A 17899-nucleotide genomic window follows, 5' to 3' on the forward strand; every position below is an offset into this window, starting at 1 on the left:
TCTTCAGTTTAGGACAATCTTAGGGTCAAAATAACTCAGCTAAACTCTTAGAAGGTAAACTTGCTTGCAAAGGAAGTTCCAATGAACGCGTGAAAAGTACATCAGAGCAGACACTTACATGCAAGATTACAACTTTTAAACTGGGCTCTGGCAACATGCTAGACTTGGCCAAGTTGGATAGTTTATGGATCAGCATAGTGTGTGAACTCATCCCTTTTGTTTCAGATTTATGATATAGACACTGCGTTTGTAAACCTGTTTTTAGGGTTTAGCATGACTTGGGAGCCTGGCTTTAATTTCCACTTCCATATGTTCTTCCTTTGGAGTCAGTCCTAATCCAGAAGAAAACTTTTCTGGATTAACTTGCAGGAGAGGGCGCTGCTCATCCAGTTATTTTGCTAAGCACAAAAGAGATTTCTGGCGGGGACAAAGGAATAATTGTGGCTGTACCCTGAGGGTTTCTGGGCTGCATGTTTTGAAAATACAATTACAATCAAATCTGTCTCTGGCCCTGATAAGAATAAATGAGTCTCTTTATCAAAGAGGAAGCCAGAATCAAAGGAAACACAGCCTCTTTTGTATTACCATAATAGAAACCAATTGGGATAGTGTTAATTAGCCAGCAGAACTGTCACAAAGTTGAATCTATTATTATTAAGTGTTAGAAGATCATTTAAATTTCAGATCTGGCTGAAACCAGTTACCATGATCTCCGGTTATCTGCTTCAGGCCATTCAAACTTAATTTGGAGCACCCAGATAGTCTCTTGAAAGCAACAGAGAAATGGGATTTAGAAGTTTCCCTGGACAATGAGATCAAAAGTGCTGCCAAGGGAATCTACAGGGTGTGTTCCCTTCTTGTGGGGTGACCGTAGGCAGCTTTAGATTCCGTCCTGAAGCCCCACTGAGATTGATCTGGGTCCCGAAGAGGAATGCCTGGGATTATCCAGGATTTGGAACATACAAATGTTCCGAGCATGTATCTTGGATGGCGTCCTTAATTTTCTTCTAAAATAGCATCACTCCTGCTATCCTGTGCAAAATAGCCAGACCTGTTACCTGGCCAAGAGATTCTAATGCATTGTTAAGAGACTGTCTCTTGAAAAGCTGATCTGAAATTGTGTTGGGGGAAAGTTAAGTTCTGAACTTCCAAGTGTTGTTTCAATAGAAACCAATCAGCTGAAGATTCAGAGGCAAGAGAGGCTTCCATGGTCACCTGCCCGTCTGCAGCTCCTTAAGGCAGCCCCAGATTTATGCATTTGTTTATGTTGTGTAGCCGGTTCTTTGCAGGCATTGAGCGAGACAGAAGGTTCAAAACAGCAACAGGCTTTATTGAAGGTCAAACATAACTGAAGCAACAAGGGAGCTGCTGTGCAGCTGCTTATACAGTTGGCCGATAGGCGGCGACCAATAGGTTTGAAGCATAGGTTTCCCGCCCAAAGACCTGCTTAGCCGGCTGGAGACAACCAGTCTGAGCTGGCTAGCAACCATTACAACATACACGTGAACTAGCACTTAGCAATTGAATGCAAGCAATTAGCAAGCAGTGCAACAAGAGCAAACACTTACAACATATACAAAAGGCCAATACATTACAGTTTATTTATTTGCTTGTACTTATTATACAGTCCAAAAGGGACGCGGTGGCTCAGTGGGTTAGGACACTGAGCTTGTCGATCAGAAGGTCGGCAGTTTGGCCTGTCGAATCCCGAGTGCCGTGTAACAGAGTGAGCGCCTGTTACTCGTCCCAGCTTCTGCCAACCTAGCAGTTCGAAAGCACGTAAAAATGCAAGTAGAAAAATAGGGACCACTACGGTGGGAAGGTAACAGCGTTCCGTGCGCCTTTGGCATCTAGTCATGCCGGCCACATGACCACGGAGACGTCCTCGGACAAGCGCTGGCTCTTCGGCTTTGAAAGGGAGATGAGCACCGCCCCCTAGAGTCGGAAACGACTAGCACGCATGTGCGGGGGAACCTTTACCTTTACCTTTACCTATTATACAGTCCAACTCCAATGGACTTTGGATGGTGAACAGTTGCCCAAGGGAAAGAACACAAGGACTTGCAGATGGGTGGGCTCCCTCCATGCCCCCATGCAGCCCAAATGAACATTTCAGCTCTCAAATCTGAAGTGCTGTCCAGCAGGATGGCTGAATTCTTCATGTTTTAATGCAATTAAATTAAATTAAAATTAAATTAAAGAATTCATTTCTTAGAACTGTTCTCCTTGGGTCAGTCTACCTGCTCTTTTATATAGCATAACGTTTATAGCTCTTATTTTAAGTGTCTATACCAGTGTGTCTCACCCGTGGCAATTTGAAGATATGTGGACTTCAACTCCCAGAATTCTCCACCTGGGGGAATTCTAGGAGTTGAAGTCCACACATCTTCAAGTTGCCCAGGTTGAGAAACACAGTCCATTATACTATGAGAGAACTATGGGATGACCATGATGGCTAGGCTCAAACTCCATCACTGAACAGATTCATGGATGACACCAGGCATAAGGCATGATTTATTTATTTTGGCTTTGCCTAGTTTGCTATGTGAAACCCAATTTAATGAAGTTTGGCATGACTAAGGCAGGGCTTTGCGTGACAGGTGAACCACGCAGAAACATCTTGTGGCATTTCAAAAGCTTTTGAATTTATTGGGGCATAAAGTTCTACATTCCTGCATCCGACGAAATGGGCTGCAATCTAGGAAAGCCTCCTGCCATTAAAACATGTTGTTTTTAAAACCTTGAATGGCTTTTTCTCATCCCTTTTCCCTTTGCAGTACGTAACTTACTGAAGAGTTATTAAGATTTGCAGTTTTTATCTTTTTTTTCATATTGTAATTCATTGGTCCCATCCCTTTAGCAATGCCGATGAAAGGCAGGATGTGAGCACAGTACAAAAAGATAATTTTATGACATTTATTATCAACTTTGAGTTCAGTTAAGGTGACAACATAGGCATAATGTTCTGCGCAAGAATTTATTTTTTTTATGACTTCCCGGTGTCCCATGACTTCTTGGTGTTTTCCCATCCAAGTTTGAACCACCCAGCTTATCTTTTTTCCCCCCAGCAGTTTCCGTTTCTATTTTTAACATTGGGAAAACAGATAAAAGTGTACTATAAAAAATGTGTTACCACCTTTCTTTTTTGTTTTCCCCAACCCAGAACAATTCAATTTAACTAAAGGACTTTTCCCCCCTTAAGAAAGAGATGAAGTAGATTTGTTGTCTTAGTTTTGCAAGAATATAGTTGCTGTTGTTGTTTCTTCTTCTTCTTCTTCTTCTTCTTCTTCTTCTTCTTCTTCTTCTTCTTCTTCTTCTTCTTCTTCTTCTTCTTCTTCTTCTTCTTCTTCTTCTTCTTCTTCTTCTTCTTCTTCTTCCTCGTCTCACTCTCTGAACTATTTTCAATCCAGAGTCATTTTCCTTTCACAGTACAGTCTCTTCCTTATAGTTCCATAATTTTGGATTCTCCCAGAGCTTTTTCTGGAGTGGCATCCTATGTATGGAACGCTTTCCCTCAGAGAGGCCGAACGGATGTCCATCTGAGCATCATGTCACCTTTTTTTATTCTATTCTATTCCATCCTGTACTGTTTTTCTCATTTTTGTATTACTGGAAACTACCCAGAGAACTTCGACTATTTTTTTGGGGTGGGTGGGATGGGAAACGTGTGTGAAATTTTTAACAACTCCATAAAACGAACTATCGTTTCCTTTCTCTCCTGGGGAGGAAAAGAAGCTGCCCCACCCGCCACCCCGCTTTCTTCCTAGATCAGGGATAGGCAACCTCGGCTCTTTTATGACTCATGGACTTCAACTCCCAGAATTCCTGAGCCAGCATGGCAACCTCTCCCTTTCTCCTCAGCATGGCTGGCTCAGGAATTCTGGGAGTTGAAGTCCGCGAGTCATAAAGCGGCCCAAGGCCTAGGCCAGGGGTAGGCAACCTTGGCTCTTTTATGACTTGCGGACTTCAACTCCCAGAATTCCTGAGCCAGCACGGTTCAGCATGGCAACCTCTCCCTTTCTCCTCAGCATGGCTGGCTCAGGAATTCTGGGAGTTGAAGTCCGCGAGTCATAAAGCGGCCTAAGGCCTAGGCCCGGGGTAGGCAACCTTGGCTCTTTTATGACTCGCGGACTTCAACTCCCAGAATTCCTGAGCCAGCATAGCTCAGCATGGCAACCTCTCTCTTTCTCCTCAGCCTGGCTGGCTCAGGAATTCTGGGAGTTGAAGTCCATGAGCCATAAAAGAGCCGAGGTTGCCTACCCCTGGCCTAGATCCATCCAAGGTGGCCCCTTTTCTCCACTGGTTAAACAAGCTGCACGTTCCTGCCCAAACCAGGGTAGTGGGGCGCGGGGGGGGGGCAGAGAGAGAGAGAGAGAGAGAGAGAGAGAGAGAGAGAGAGAGAGAGACGAAAGGGCAGCCGTCGGGGCAGACTTCGGTCCCAGCAGGAGGCGGGCTGTAGATGACCTCAGCCTGTTGCAATCCTCCATCCCGGGCCGGCGCGAGGACAAGGGGGCGCGGCCAGCCGCTATAAAAGGTCCGGCGAGGAAAGGGGCGAGCAACGAGTGGCGGGAAGCGGCGTCGGGGAAGGTCGCAGCATGGAGGTCTTGTCAGGTACGGCGAAGTCAGCCAAACGGGGGTTGGGGGGGGAAAAACTTTTCCAAAGTTTTCCTCGGAGTCTCCAGGTCTCCTTTCTCGCCTCCCGCCCCCCCCCAACCGCGAAGAGGGACGGGGGGAGGTTCGGTTCGAAGGGATTCGTAAAACGAGCTCGCGTTTTACCCGCCGCCTTTCGCGGTTCTGGAGCGCGGCCATCTCGTGCGCGGCGGCGGCGGCGGCGGCGGCCAGCTCGCCTAAGGCTGATCGAAGGAGGAAAAAAAGGCACGATGAAATAACCTTCCCCGAATGAGAGATGGCGGGGTAGGGGGGGGGGAGAAACATAGCTCGTGTCCCAGGCGCTGCCACAAACGCCAGCTTGGGCGCGATCGCGGTGGCTCCGGTGGCGGCGGCGCCGCGAAGGTGGAATCGGGGTGCCAGGGAGCGAAGCTTGCTTGCTGCAAGCGGAGCGGGGCTGGGGAAGGAAGCAGCGGAGGTGGGAGAGGCAGCCGGGTCCTTCTCGGGCGAAGTTTTCCCCCAGTCGGCTGCTTTGGTTCCCTGTTCGTCTGGGTAAACTGAAGGGAGAAGCCAACGGGAGGGAGGGAGGGAGGGATGGAGGGATGGATGGATGGATCGAATGAATGAATGAATATACCGCCCATCTCACCGAAAAGGCCGTTCCTGGGATGCATGACTGGAGGCTGCATTGGATCCTGCTGGCAGCTCGGTGGCCGGGTTCACACGACCCCGATGACCGGTGCTGAAGTGAAGCCTGCGTTCCCATTTGATCCCATTGCTTGCATTTTCTATTGGACTGTCAGCAAAGCCAGACGGCCTGATTTTGCATGGCCAGGTAGCCACCCTCGACATTTCTCTTTACAAAGGCGTGGGAATTGAGCGTTTCTCTGAGACCTGTTTTTCCTTCCTTCCTTCCTTCCTTCCTTCCTTCCTTCCTTCCTTCCTTCCTTCCTTCCACCGTGTTTGACAAGAATTACCAACTTTCTGTGGGGGGTTTTTGCAGTTGCTTTTTGTAAAAGGCAGAGAGACCTGTGCTTTGGATTCTCTGAAGTTATTTAGGAAGCAGAAGGAGGGACTTTACCAGTTGAAGCACTGCCTGTCCTGCAGCACGTCAGCACATGCAGTCACTTCTTGAAAATAGCAAAGCTCCAAATACCGTTAAGGATTATGGCTGTTGTAAATGATCTTTTGCTGGTGGGATGAATCCAGGTCAATGAGACACAAGGGCTTGCAGGAAGATGGCCAAGCTGCTTTTTTGGTCAAATGTATTTCATGAATGTAAGATCGTCATATTTATCCTCTGCATGCATCATTCAGAAGAGCTCGTGTAATGCCATGGCTGCATTCACACACATTACCAAGCTGCCAACCTTTTGCTGAATTTGTGTTAATCATGAGCAAATGTTTACTCAAACCATAGTTTAGCAGATGTAAAGCAGATCAACAATATAACAAAAGTTGCAAGTGGAAATTTGCCCCCTAACATCATGATTACTACTGGACTACCTTAGAGGGACTATTACCTCAGTTTCCCAGCTGTAGTAAAAGTTTAATGTTAGCTAACTTTGCCATTCAACTCTTAGCACTGTTGCTGGAAAACCTGATAACATATAGCTTTTTTTAAAAAAAAACCTACCTCTGCAAATAAAACTCTTTTTGATAATGATGAATTTTGCATCATTCATGGAAGCTTGCAATCTCCCAAAGAATTCTGAACTTTAATAGTGTAGCATCACTGAAATGAGAAATAATCACAATCAGTTAGATATACCCAACATCATTTTTGCTTGTTTGTGACACGGGCTTCTGTAAATTATGGTTTCTTGTGCAGCCCAAACCCAGTCGGCTGCAGTTGGTTCAGGAAGACCTGTGAAGTAAACCATGGTTTAAGAAGGTAGATGAACAAAGTGTTTCTGTGGTTTCTTCCACTAGATTTTTGTTAACATGGACTAGCAGCGCAGTTTCAGGTTTCAGCAGGAGCAGCTGAGTGCATAAAGATTGAATGAGCCCAACTTGTAGGGTTTCACATGACACAGGATCAGTTAACTCCCATTGCCTGGTTCACACAAGCAAAAAAAAAGATAGATTGTATAGATTGTAACAAGAGCCTTGGTGGAGCAGTAGGCTAATGCCTCCTTAAGTAACACCAGCTGCCTGCAATTAGTGCATGTTCGCGTCCCACCAGGCTCAAGGTTGACTCAGCCTTCCATCCTTCCGAGGTAGGTAAAATGAGGACCCAGATTGTTGGGGGCAATAAGCTGACTTTGTAATAATGCCGCTGGGGTGTGTGTGAAAGCCCTAATAAGCAGGCATATACATAGAATGAAGGCTACTGCTAAGCTTGTAAGCCGCCCTGAGTCTTCGGAGAAGGGCGGGATATAAATGGAATTTAAAAAATTTTTTTTAAAAAAATAAGCTCAGCCTTTGAAAACCCTTCTCCCTCAACAGCAGTGTTTTCCTAACATGTTGCCTCTGACTAGTACTGAATTGCAACCCCACAACATTTGGTCAGTGTGTCCAAAGCCAACGGAGGTTGATGGGAGTCCTGGGCCAACATATTCGATGTGGAGAAAGCTTGGACTCTGCCTCCTTGATTCTTTTTGGACAGTTTTTTCCCCCTACCTGCATATTAAGCACATATATTTTGCCCACCCCCACCCCCTCTTGGTTGTTCATGTCCTCTGTCCAGATTATTTCCTTCATTGTAAAACCTCTGCAATGTTCTCCTCCCTTCATTCTTCCTTTCTGCCTCCCGCACCTCCCCCCACACCCCGAAGAGCAAGAGATGTAAAGACTGAGCCGTGAACTTGAAGTTGAAGTTAATCATTGATCTTGGGCAGTAACTTTAAAAGACATTTACTGCTTGGTAGTTAGAATGCCTGGCACAGGAATGTAGAATTTGCATTTCGAATGGCCAGGGAGAATATTTAGTATTTCCAGATGAAAGAGCAGAGAAATTGAGGAAGGGTAGGTTTCTCCTTCATCCAATCAAATGTACCTCCTGGGTCTTATATGTCTTCATGCAGCTTGCCAGCCAGATGCTTTACCACAGAGAGACCCTTGTGTTGCTTGATTCCCAGAATCTGGTATACTGCTCTTGAATATAGAAGCTCCACTTAGTTAGACGCTATCGATACGGTAGATCTTTCTTCTCTATCTTAGCTTGAAACCTTTAGCAATCGTCCTCATTTTTTACTCACTCTTCCTCCCAGTCTCTGCTTTTATAACCTGTTGTCTCAGTTTTCTTCAACCAGCCATTTTCCAAATTTACTGGCACTATAATTCCCAGAATTCTAACACCAGATAGGAATTCTGGTAGCTGCAATTCTAACTCTTGATTGTCTTAAGAAAGTGTTCCTCAACCTCGTCGGTTTTAAGATTGGTGGACCTCAACTTCCAGAATTCCCCAGCCACAGCGAGACTGGATGGGGGAATTCTGGGAGCTGAAGTCCACCCATCTTAAAGCTGTCAAGGTTGAGAAACACTGATCTGAGGGGGGGTCTTCTTCTAACAGGGAATGCAGAGACCATAGGAAAGGATTACAGTAGATAGAATAGGCAAAAAGCTTTTTTTTATCAAATAAAGTTATATATTACCACTCAGTCCCACAAATATCTTCCCCCAGTTCAGTAGGAAAAACACAAAAGCTTATGACCTTGATAAAGCATGCTAATCTGAAAAGTTGCCATCGGGTTCCTTCTGCTTTGAAGTTGCTATCAGTAACTCATGTTCTTGAGCCCTTCCCAAACTGCATGAGGCTGCCTTGAAATTGGCAGTCGAATTGAATAAACTTAAAAGGGGGAGACATTCTAGGAAGGATTAGGGGCTTGGCACAATTTTGACTAAGTTAGATAAAAGAATTTGCATACAAATTAGTGGAACAACCTGCCCCCAGAGGAGGTGAATGCTCCAACACTGGAGGTTTTTAAGAAGAGACTGGACAGCCATTTGCCTGAAATGGTATAGGGTTTCCTGCCTGAGCAGGGGGTTGGACTAGATGACCTCCAAGGTACCTTCCAAATACTACTACTACTACTACTACTACTACTTATTATTATTATTATTATTATTATTATTATTATTATTATTATTATTATTATTATTATCATCATCATCATCATCATCATCATCATCATCTCCGTGCGTCATCATCTCCGTGGGTGACTTAGAGCAGGAGTCCCCAATCCCCCCGGTCCGTGGATTGGTACTGGGCCATGGCATGCCCGCAACCGGTCTGCACAAAAAAGCGAAGCCCCACCTGTGGGATGTGGGCAGCACACAAAACCACACACACTCTGGTCCATTGAAAAACCCCTCTCCACGGAACCGGTCCCTGGTGCCCCCAAAGGTTGGGGACCTCTGACTTAAGAGTCTGGTTAAGAAGGAAGGGCATCTCTTGGTTTTTGCCGTCGAACACATCAGCTTTCTCCAACTGGGTCCTCCAACTATGTAATGGCCTTGCTGTCTAGGAACAATGAACGTTCTTGGCCATCCATCTAAGGCCCAAGAATAGCCAAGGGCCTTGCGTTAATAGGAACTGTGTGATACTCTTTCGACCTCTTCTGGTTTTTTCCACTGAGAGATTAAAGAAAAAGGTGAAACTCCATAGCAAAGCTTCAGAGTTTTTCCTATTTTTCACACAAAATGGTGAATTAGATGAGATTTTGTTTCTGCCTGCATTCAAAGGGTGGTCCTCAACATGTTGTCAACAGAAGTTCCTCCTCTGTACTATTTTAGAAGCTTCTGGACGAGATGATAGCAGTTATTATAGGATATCCGGGAGTCAGTGGAAAAGTTCCCTCCATTCTGTATTTAGCAAGTGTCAGAAACTTCAACGTGCTTTGACAATCATTCCTGCTCCTTCTAATAACCCTGCAGTTTCAAAGTCCTTTCCTTGAACACAGATACAAAAGTTAAAAAGAAAAAAAATGTGCTGGAATCTACAGGTGTGTCCCAAGACGCACGTAGGTCATGGGAAAGAGAGTACATTGCAAATCAGAGAAGAACAAAGTCTCTGTTTTAATTTAAAGAATTTACAGGCCAGGAAGTCCAGCTACATCTGTGTGGCACAAAATAACAAATCCTTAAAAAGGAAAAAAAAAAGCTTTTAGAGTTTCTTTTGAAAATACAGCCATGCGAAAGGCCAGGTCTACTTGGCTACGTTTTATTGTTACAGCCTTGAATGCTGCCCGGCAAGCATGCATGCTGAACAGGTGACAAAAGATCTTTATTTAATGACAGCTGCGATTCTCAAAAGATCTGCCTCCCTGATTTTTGGGACTGGCAAACTTCAGCATTACTTCATTACTTCACAATTCCCTATGCTATCTCTGGAAAATCCTTTGGACCTCAGGCTAATTTCAGGCATCTTCAAGTCGAGGACTATCTGTACTTTGCCTGAAGGGCAAAGGGATTACATGGAAAAACTAGAGATGAATTATATTCCAACAAAGGGAACATAAACATCAATTTAAGTATTCATCTGACTGAAGCATTCTTTTGGGAAGTGTGTGCCAGAGCACAATTCTGACATGCATTGTTTGAATCTTTCCCAAAGATAAACAATGAATTTTGGCTCATTTACCATTGTTCTCCCTTATCTGCCCAAATACATTTGCTCTGGGACAAAATATACCTGACCCAAGGAAGCAATACATCGATACAGGTGTTTACCTTTAAATGAGAATTTATGATACGTTCAATTCATCTGTTTTCTGGCTGCACCTATTCATTGGAAAGGGAGGCAGTGGCTCAGTGGGTTAGGATGCTGAGCTTGTCGATCAGAAGATCGGTAGTTTGGCGGGTCGAATCCCGAGTGCCACATAGCAGAGTGAGCGCCTGTTACTTGTCCCAGCTTCTGCCAACCTAGCAGTTCAAAAGCACGTAAAAATGCAAGTAGAAAAATAGGGACCACTACGGTGGGAAGGTAACAGCGTTCCGTGCGCCTTTGGCGTCTAGTCATGCCGGCCACATGACCACGGAGACGTCCTTGGACAAGCGCTGGCTCTTCGGCTTTGAAATGGAGATGAGCACCGTCCCCTAGAGTTGGAAACGACTAGCACGCATGTGTGGGGGAACCTTTACCTTTACTATAGGTAGATACAGGTAATCCTTGACTTACGACCACAATTGAGCCCAACATTTTCGTTGCTAAGTGAAACATTTGTTAAGTGAGTTTTGCCCCACTTTACGACCTTTCGTGCCACCGTTGTCAAGTGAATCACTGCGGTTGTTAGTAACACAGTTGTCGCAAGAGGCGATCACATGACCCCGGGACACGGCAACCGTCATAATTATGAGTCAGTTGCCAAGCGCCTGAATTCTAATCACTTGTCTATGGGATGCTGCAATGGTTGTAAGTGTGAAAAAACAGTCCTAAATCACTTTTTAAAGTGCCGTTGTAACTTTCAACGGTCACTAAATGAAGTGTTGTAAGTCGAGGACTACCTGTACTGCATAGAAGTGTTTCTCAACCTTGCCAACTTTAGTATGTCTGGACTTAACTCCCAGAATTCCCCAGCCAGTCTGCTGGAATGCATCTTAGAATTGCTCAGCTTGCCCTCTGGGTGAGATTCAAGGTGCTGGTGATGACCTATAAAGCCCTACATGGCTTGGGTCCGGGATATCTGAGGGAACACCTGCTGCCGGCATCAAGTTCCCTTCGTCCAGTGCGCTCCCACAGGGAGGGTCTTCTCAGGGTGCCACCGGTAAGAGATTGCCGGCGGGTAACACCCAGGGATAGGGCCTTCTCAGTGGGGGCGCCTGCCCTTTGGAACCAGCTGCCAGTGGAGCTGAGGACTGCCCCCGACCTCCGTTCATTCCGCCGGGGCCTGAAGACCTGGCTCTTCGAGCTCTCTGGCCCAGGCTGAGGATCAATCTTATTTTAACTGGGGTTTTATTTAGACAGGGACAAATGTAATTTTTTTAAAATTTGTTTTTAACTTTTGTATTTTGGTTTTTAATCACCCTGTAAACCGCCCTGAGTCCTTCGGGAAAGGGCGGTGTATAAATGTAATTAAATAAATAAATAAATAAATAAACACTGCTGTATAGTATTTTTCATCCTTGCTCACTTCTGATGCTGTACCCTAGAATTTGAGTTATTCTTTAAAATGAATTGATTTCCTTTTTTTTGGTCTCTTCACTCTCTCCACCCACCTGGATGTCTCCTAGGTTCTGTGGCCTGCAAAAAGCAGGATAACATGCATAGTATTATTGATACAGGCATTTGAATGTTTAGAGGTTTTTAAGAAGAGACTGGACAGCCACTTGTCTGAAATGGTATAGGGTCTCCTGCTTGAGTAGGGGGTGGTGGTCCCTTCCAGCTCTCTTCTGATTGATTGATTGATTGATTGATTGATTGATAGTTACTGGTTCTTGGGTCTAATGGTCCTCTCGATTCTGTCTGCAGTGGATTTGCCGATGTGCTCCGGATGTTCTCGCACCCAGCAAGAAATAGCCGTAGAGATTGAAAGGACACACAATCTCACCCTCAGCATGCAATTCAGCTCAGGACAACTGCTGTCAAGCTATGTGAGTCCTGAATATAAGTGGAACAAATTAATGGAGGGTATGGGCCTCTGCCCACAATGGGGGAAATGTGTTTTAATTAATTTACAATGCTTCCAGGGTAGAACAGAAGAGGGGACTTTGGTCTATGTGCAAATGGATAATGATTTGAATTTCCTGAATGAAGGACCTTGGTATTTTTCTCAGAACAAATGTGTGGAAACTGTGGTACCATAGCAGGTACACGGAGACAACTTGTTAATAATTCTTGGTTTTTCAGAATCTCGGGTAAAGTTGTATAATCTGTGGCAGAGGTCTCCAACCTTTTGGGCACCAGGGATCGGTTCCGTGGAGAGAGGTTTTTCCACAGCCCGGAGAGTGTGTGGTTTTGTGTGCTTCTTGCATCCCACAGATGGGGCTTTGCTTGTTTGTGCAGACTGGTTGCTGGCATGCTGCAGCCCGGTGCCAGTCCATGGACCAGGGGGTTGGAGACCCCTGATCTATGGGACTGTATTTCCTATTCACCCCACTCCCAGCCCCAAACCCACTGGGTGACCACAGACCAATTCTAGTATCTCAGCCAAACCTAAAACTGTCTAATAAAGTGAGTTGAGAAGAGTAAGTGCAATGGTCTCATTCACTCACACATGCCCCACACACCCAGTAGTATGGATAGAAGTAGTACTTGACTTACAACCATTCATTTAGTGACCATTTGAAGTTAACAACAGTACACAAAAAAAAGTTTTATGACCGTTTTTCACACTTAACAACCATTGCAGCATCCCCGTGGTCATGTGAACAAAATTCGGGCACTTGGCAACTGGCATATGTTTGCGATGGTTGCAGGATCCCTCCAGGTCACGTGATCCCCTTTTGCGACATTCTGACAAGCAAAGTTAACGGGGGAATGCCAGATTCACTTAACCAACGCGTCACTAACTTAACAAAGGCAGGGATTCCCTTAGCCGCCTTGGCGAGAAAGTTGGTCAGATGGGGCAAAACGTACTTAGCAACTGTCTCGCGTAGCAACAAAAATTTTGGGCTTAGCTCTGGTCCTTAATGGAAGACTACCTGTGTCCGTCGCTTTCTGAAGATCCAAAAATCCAACTTTCAAAGAACTGATGGTCTGACTTCTCTCTGTTTAGGTGCATCACCAGGGGGTGCCATTTGATGATCCCGACTTCAACCCAATCCTTCAACCCTTTCCAGGAGTCCCGTTGCCAACCCTGTCTACCACAGACTGGCTGGGTCTCACCGACCAGGAGCGGCTGCAGCAGAACGCCTCGGCCTTCTCCAATTTGCCGGTGTACTTAGCCAGCGTGAAATGCCAGCAAATGGAACTCAATCCATTGGAAGCCGAATTACACCGTCAGCTCGAATCTTCCAGCCTGCAGTGCCTGGGTCTGGAGAATAACCTCAAATCCATCATGTCTTCCCTGGACATCGCGCCAGGTCCAGCCGTGTCCCCTCAGCCTCTGGAACCTGACAACGGCTTCTTTGCGAAACTCACGGGCTACTACATTTGCCATCTCTTCCGAGACTGGGTCAACAGATGTGAAAAGGACATTGCCTTATTAACTAAGAAATATCCTGTCTAAAAATGCTTCTCTTTTCACATTGACCAGTGGCAGAGCTGGAAACGGGGAGGGCACAGTGTCGCCCCCCCCCTCTATTTAACTAAAGCATGGGGTGGGTCAATTCATCCTTTGTCTTGAGTTCACACAAAAATTAGCTATGAACATGCAGCACCTTTAACCACTGAGTCAGTTGCAAATCTAATGGTTACTATCAGACAATATCCTGAGACTAGCTTAGTTTTAAGCTAGTTTGTTTGCATCTTAGCCTGTTGTGCAAATTCGGCTTCCTTGGGTTAGCTTATGGTTTGATTACCTGTTCTATCCAAGAAAATGGATTTACTTAGTAACCAGGTTAAGGATGTTGCAGCTATTGAACCATAATCAGAGTGCAAGGCTGCGGTTCACCCAATTGTTAACGTGTCTTACAACAAACAAGGCTGAAAGTTAACAACTCTCTTCAGATCAGTAAGATTAGGAAACAAGGACTTTTCAATTAAGAATCTATATGCTATTGAAACAATTACTGGCAATCCTTGACTTACCACCATTTGTTTAGTGACTGTTCAGAGTTAAAACAGTCCTGAAAAAAAGTGGCTTATGGCTGGTCCTCACACCTATAACCGCTGCAGCATCCCCACAGTCACATGATCAAAATTCAGACATTTGGCAGCTGGCATGCATTTAATAACTGCCTTGCTTAGCCACAGATATTCTGGTCCCAATAATAGTCATAAGTTGAGGACTATCTGTATACATCTTAAAGCTGTATAAAAGCTCTGAAATCACAAATAAACTTTGCATGGTGGACAACTTAGCCTATTAATATGTTCCAGGTGGGGAAAGGGTATCTTTTTTCTACTCAGTGTGAACCCTGAACAGATAGCATGGCGTGCTTTCAAAGCGCAAGGTTTCCCACTGCACCCTTCATGGCTGTAAAACTGGTCAGTTTCTTTCACTGAGCTTCTCCCAATGTGGTTTTCTCTGGAATTACAGCTCCCATAATCCCATAGGCAACATGGGAGATGAGACTGTAGGCTGGACAGCCAATTCTGGTCTAATCGCATTTTTCTCATTGGCAAGGCCAAGTAAACGAGAGATATGTGATAGTCCACATTTGGACGGCGGATTTGCAAACATGCAGTCCAAAAAGTCACTTTGGTGCACAATCCCTCCTGAATGTGGAAATGAGAATTATGGCTATGTGCTTGATTGTAGGCTCTCGTGGGAAATATGATTCGGTTGACTTTTAATCTACAGAGCAAACCCAGGTTGCTAAGGTGACTTGAGTTTTAGGAGTTTGCTTAAGTTTAGGTTTTCTGAAATAATTCCATTCTCCCTTCTGAATTAGTGTTTTTCATCTTCAGCCACTTAAAAATGTGTGGACTTCAACTCCCAGAATTCCTCAGCCCGCATAGGGAATTCCCCATCATGCTGGGTGGGAAATTCCAAATCCACATACCTTTAACTGGCTGAGATTGAGAAGCATTGCTCTATGTAACACTGAATATTAAGAAACTGGTCCTCAATGCTGAAATACGTGGGCAGTTTATTGTCTCTTTACTGATGCTGTTTCTTTCTCAATAGCACCATCCCATTTTTAATGATGAGTTCTCACATAAGGTTGTGAGGGAGGATTTTTTTAAAAAATTGTTTTTTTTCCTATTGTATTAGTTTAATATTTGCTATGTTCTTTATAAATTCCTCCAAGATTCTTAGCGTTTTGAATTTTTATCCTTTCTCTTTTCCAGCTAAAATTCTAATTGTGAAGTTTCTTTTCTCTTGGATATATGTTCCTAGCTAAGGGATTTTTATTTCTATATGGTTTTCTAATTTATATGTATTGTATATAGAGCAAAACTTAAATTTATAATCGTAATAAAACTATTTTAGTAGAGCCCATAGTTTTTTTTCTCTTTCTTTCTTCTGCTGCTGCAATGAACTTATAATTTACTAGACTGATTTGCTTCTAGGAAAACAATGCAACCCCTTCTGTTGCCAAGAAAACTTCATGGTTGTATGAATAAAATGATAATGCTCCCAGGGTCTGCATATTGGGACCCCATGTTTTCTGCTAATAAAGCATGGCTCTCTAGGGAAAAAGGAGGAAGTCCATCCCAGAAAGGGGAGGGGAAATTAGTTTCAGAGTATCTTAAAGTTGAAAAATTCACCTAAATGAGAGCATCTGACTGATCGTGGCTGATCTCCAAAAGCTACATAAAGTTGGATCTTATTATTACTTGGAAGGGAGACCACTAAGAAATCTCATGTAAATTTGGGCAGGCAAAACAACATATCTGAGGAAGGTAACTGTGCTGCCACCACGTGGCTGTGTGGAGAAATCACAATGTGGTCAGTCAGTCCCTCCTACCCTATGGCGTATTTCCTTTCCCCTCCCCTTTCTGGGATGGACTTCCTCCTTTTTCCCTAGAGAGCCATGCTTTATTAGCAGAAAACATGGGGTCCCAATATGCAGACCCTGGGAGCATTATCATCTTCTAACCTTGGAGACACCTCGGGAATATCTTGGAAATGCTGTACAACGTCATCTGAATTGCAATAAAGTTATTTCTATATAAAAGGTGTTTCTACAAGTTCAAACTATCTGGAGAGACCTGTTAAGGTTAATTATATCTGCTTACATAGACCATAGAAGTCTTACAAGAGATTAAAGTACAACAGCTTCAATCCAGAATAGTAACAGCCAATGATTGATAGGGCTGTATCAGTCATTGGGAGCCAAGCTGGACTTGAAATTAGAGTTTTAAAAATATGTTTTACCCAAAGTGATTACCCTAAGTCACACATCTTACTAAGCCGTCATTAAGTGTAATTTATTTGATTGATTTTTATAGCCACCCATATCAGCAAGTGACTGTGGGCAGCATTGATCATTAAATATAAAGACAATTAAAAGCAATTTAAAATGGTTGTTGCTACCATTGCCTGAATACCTTAAATCATTAAAGTCAAAAGCAAGCCAACCCTATCATAAATTATGGTGTTCCTGAATTATGACTTCAACAATCAACTTTGTTGTTGTTGTTGTTAGCTGCGAAGTCGTGTCCGACCCATCGCGACCCTATGGACAACATTCCTCCAGGCCTTCCTGTCCTCTACCATCTTCTGGAGTCCATTTAAGCTCACGCCTACTGCTTCAGTGACTCCATCCAGCCACCTCATTCTCTGTCGTCCCCTTCTTCTATTGCCCTCGATCTTTCCCAGCATTAGGCTTTTCTCCAGTGAGTCCTTCCTTCTCATTAGGTGGCCAAAGTATTTGAGTTTTAGCTTCAGGATCTGGCCTTCTAAAGAGCAGTCAGGATTGATCTCCTCTAGGACTGACCGGTTTGATCGCCTTGCAGTCCAAGGGACTCGCAGGAGTCTTCTCCAGCACCATAGTTCAAAGGCCTCAATTCTTTGGCGCTCAGCCTTTCTTATGGTCCAACTTTCACTGCCATACATTGCAACTGGGAAGACCATAGCCTTGACTATACGCACTTTTGTTGACAGGGTGATGTCTCTGCTTTTTAGTGTGCTGTCTAGATTTGCCATGGCTTTCCTCCCCAGGAGCAAGCGTCTTTTAATTTCTTGGCTACAGTCCCCATCTGCAGTGATCTTGGAGCCCAGGAAAATAAAATCTGTCACTACCTCCATTTCTTCCCCATCTATTTGCCAGGAATTGAGAGGGCCAGATGCCATGATCTTGGTTTTCTTAATGTTAAGTTTCAACCCAAGTTTTGCACTCTCCTTCTTCACCCGCAACAAGAGGCTCTTTAGTTCTTCTTCACTTTCTGCCATTAGAGTGGTATCATCTGCGTATCTTAGGTTGTTGATATTTCTTCCGGCAATCTTAATTCCAACTTTTGATTCATCTAGCCCTGCCTTTCTCATGATGTGCTCTGCATATAAGTTAAATAGGCAGGGCGACAGTATACAGCCTTGCCGGACTCCTTTCCCAATTTTGAACCAATCAGTGGTTCCGTGTCCAGTTCTCACTGTTGCTTCTTGACCCGCATATAGGTTTCTCAAGAGACAAATAAGATGGTCTGGTACTCCCATCTCTTTAAGAACTTGCCACAGTTTGTTATGATCCACACAATCAAAGGCTTTAGCATAGTCAATGAAGCAGAAGTAGATGTTTTTCTGGAACTCCCTAGCTTTCTCCATGATCCAGCGTATGTTGGCAATTTGATCTCTAGTTCCTC

General features: G+C 44.4%; 1 protein-coding gene across 1 annotated transcript; it reads left to right on the forward strand.

Moving 5' to 3' along the window:
• Positions 1-4572: 4572 nt before the first annotated feature.
• On the forward strand, positions 4573-15588 carry LOC308679071 (cardiotrophin-1-like). Its single transcript, XM_081346305.1, has 3 exons — positions 4573-4611; positions 12020-12141; positions 13266-15588. The coding sequence occupies exons 1-3, from the start codon at positions 4596-4598 to the stop codon at positions 13716-13718; spliced, it is 591 nt and encodes a 196-aa protein (XP_081202431.1). The 5' UTR covers positions 4573-4595; the 3' UTR covers positions 13719-15588.
• The last annotated feature ends 2311 nt before the right edge of the window (positions 15589-17899 follow it).

This window comes from Vipera berus (assembly GCF_964194415.1).
Source record: "Vipera berus genome assembly, chromosome: Z".
Lineage (NCBI taxonomy): Eukaryota > Metazoa > Chordata > Lepidosauria > Squamata > Viperidae > Vipera > Vipera berus.

Bases quoted from the DNA above. Each gene is read 5' to 3' on its own strand.
- LOC308679071 (XM_081346305.1), top strand. The intron at 12,142-13,265 runs GTGAGTCCTGAA...CTCTCTGTTTAG, and splicing joins GACAACTGCTGTCAAGCTAT to GTGCATCACCAGGGGGTGCC.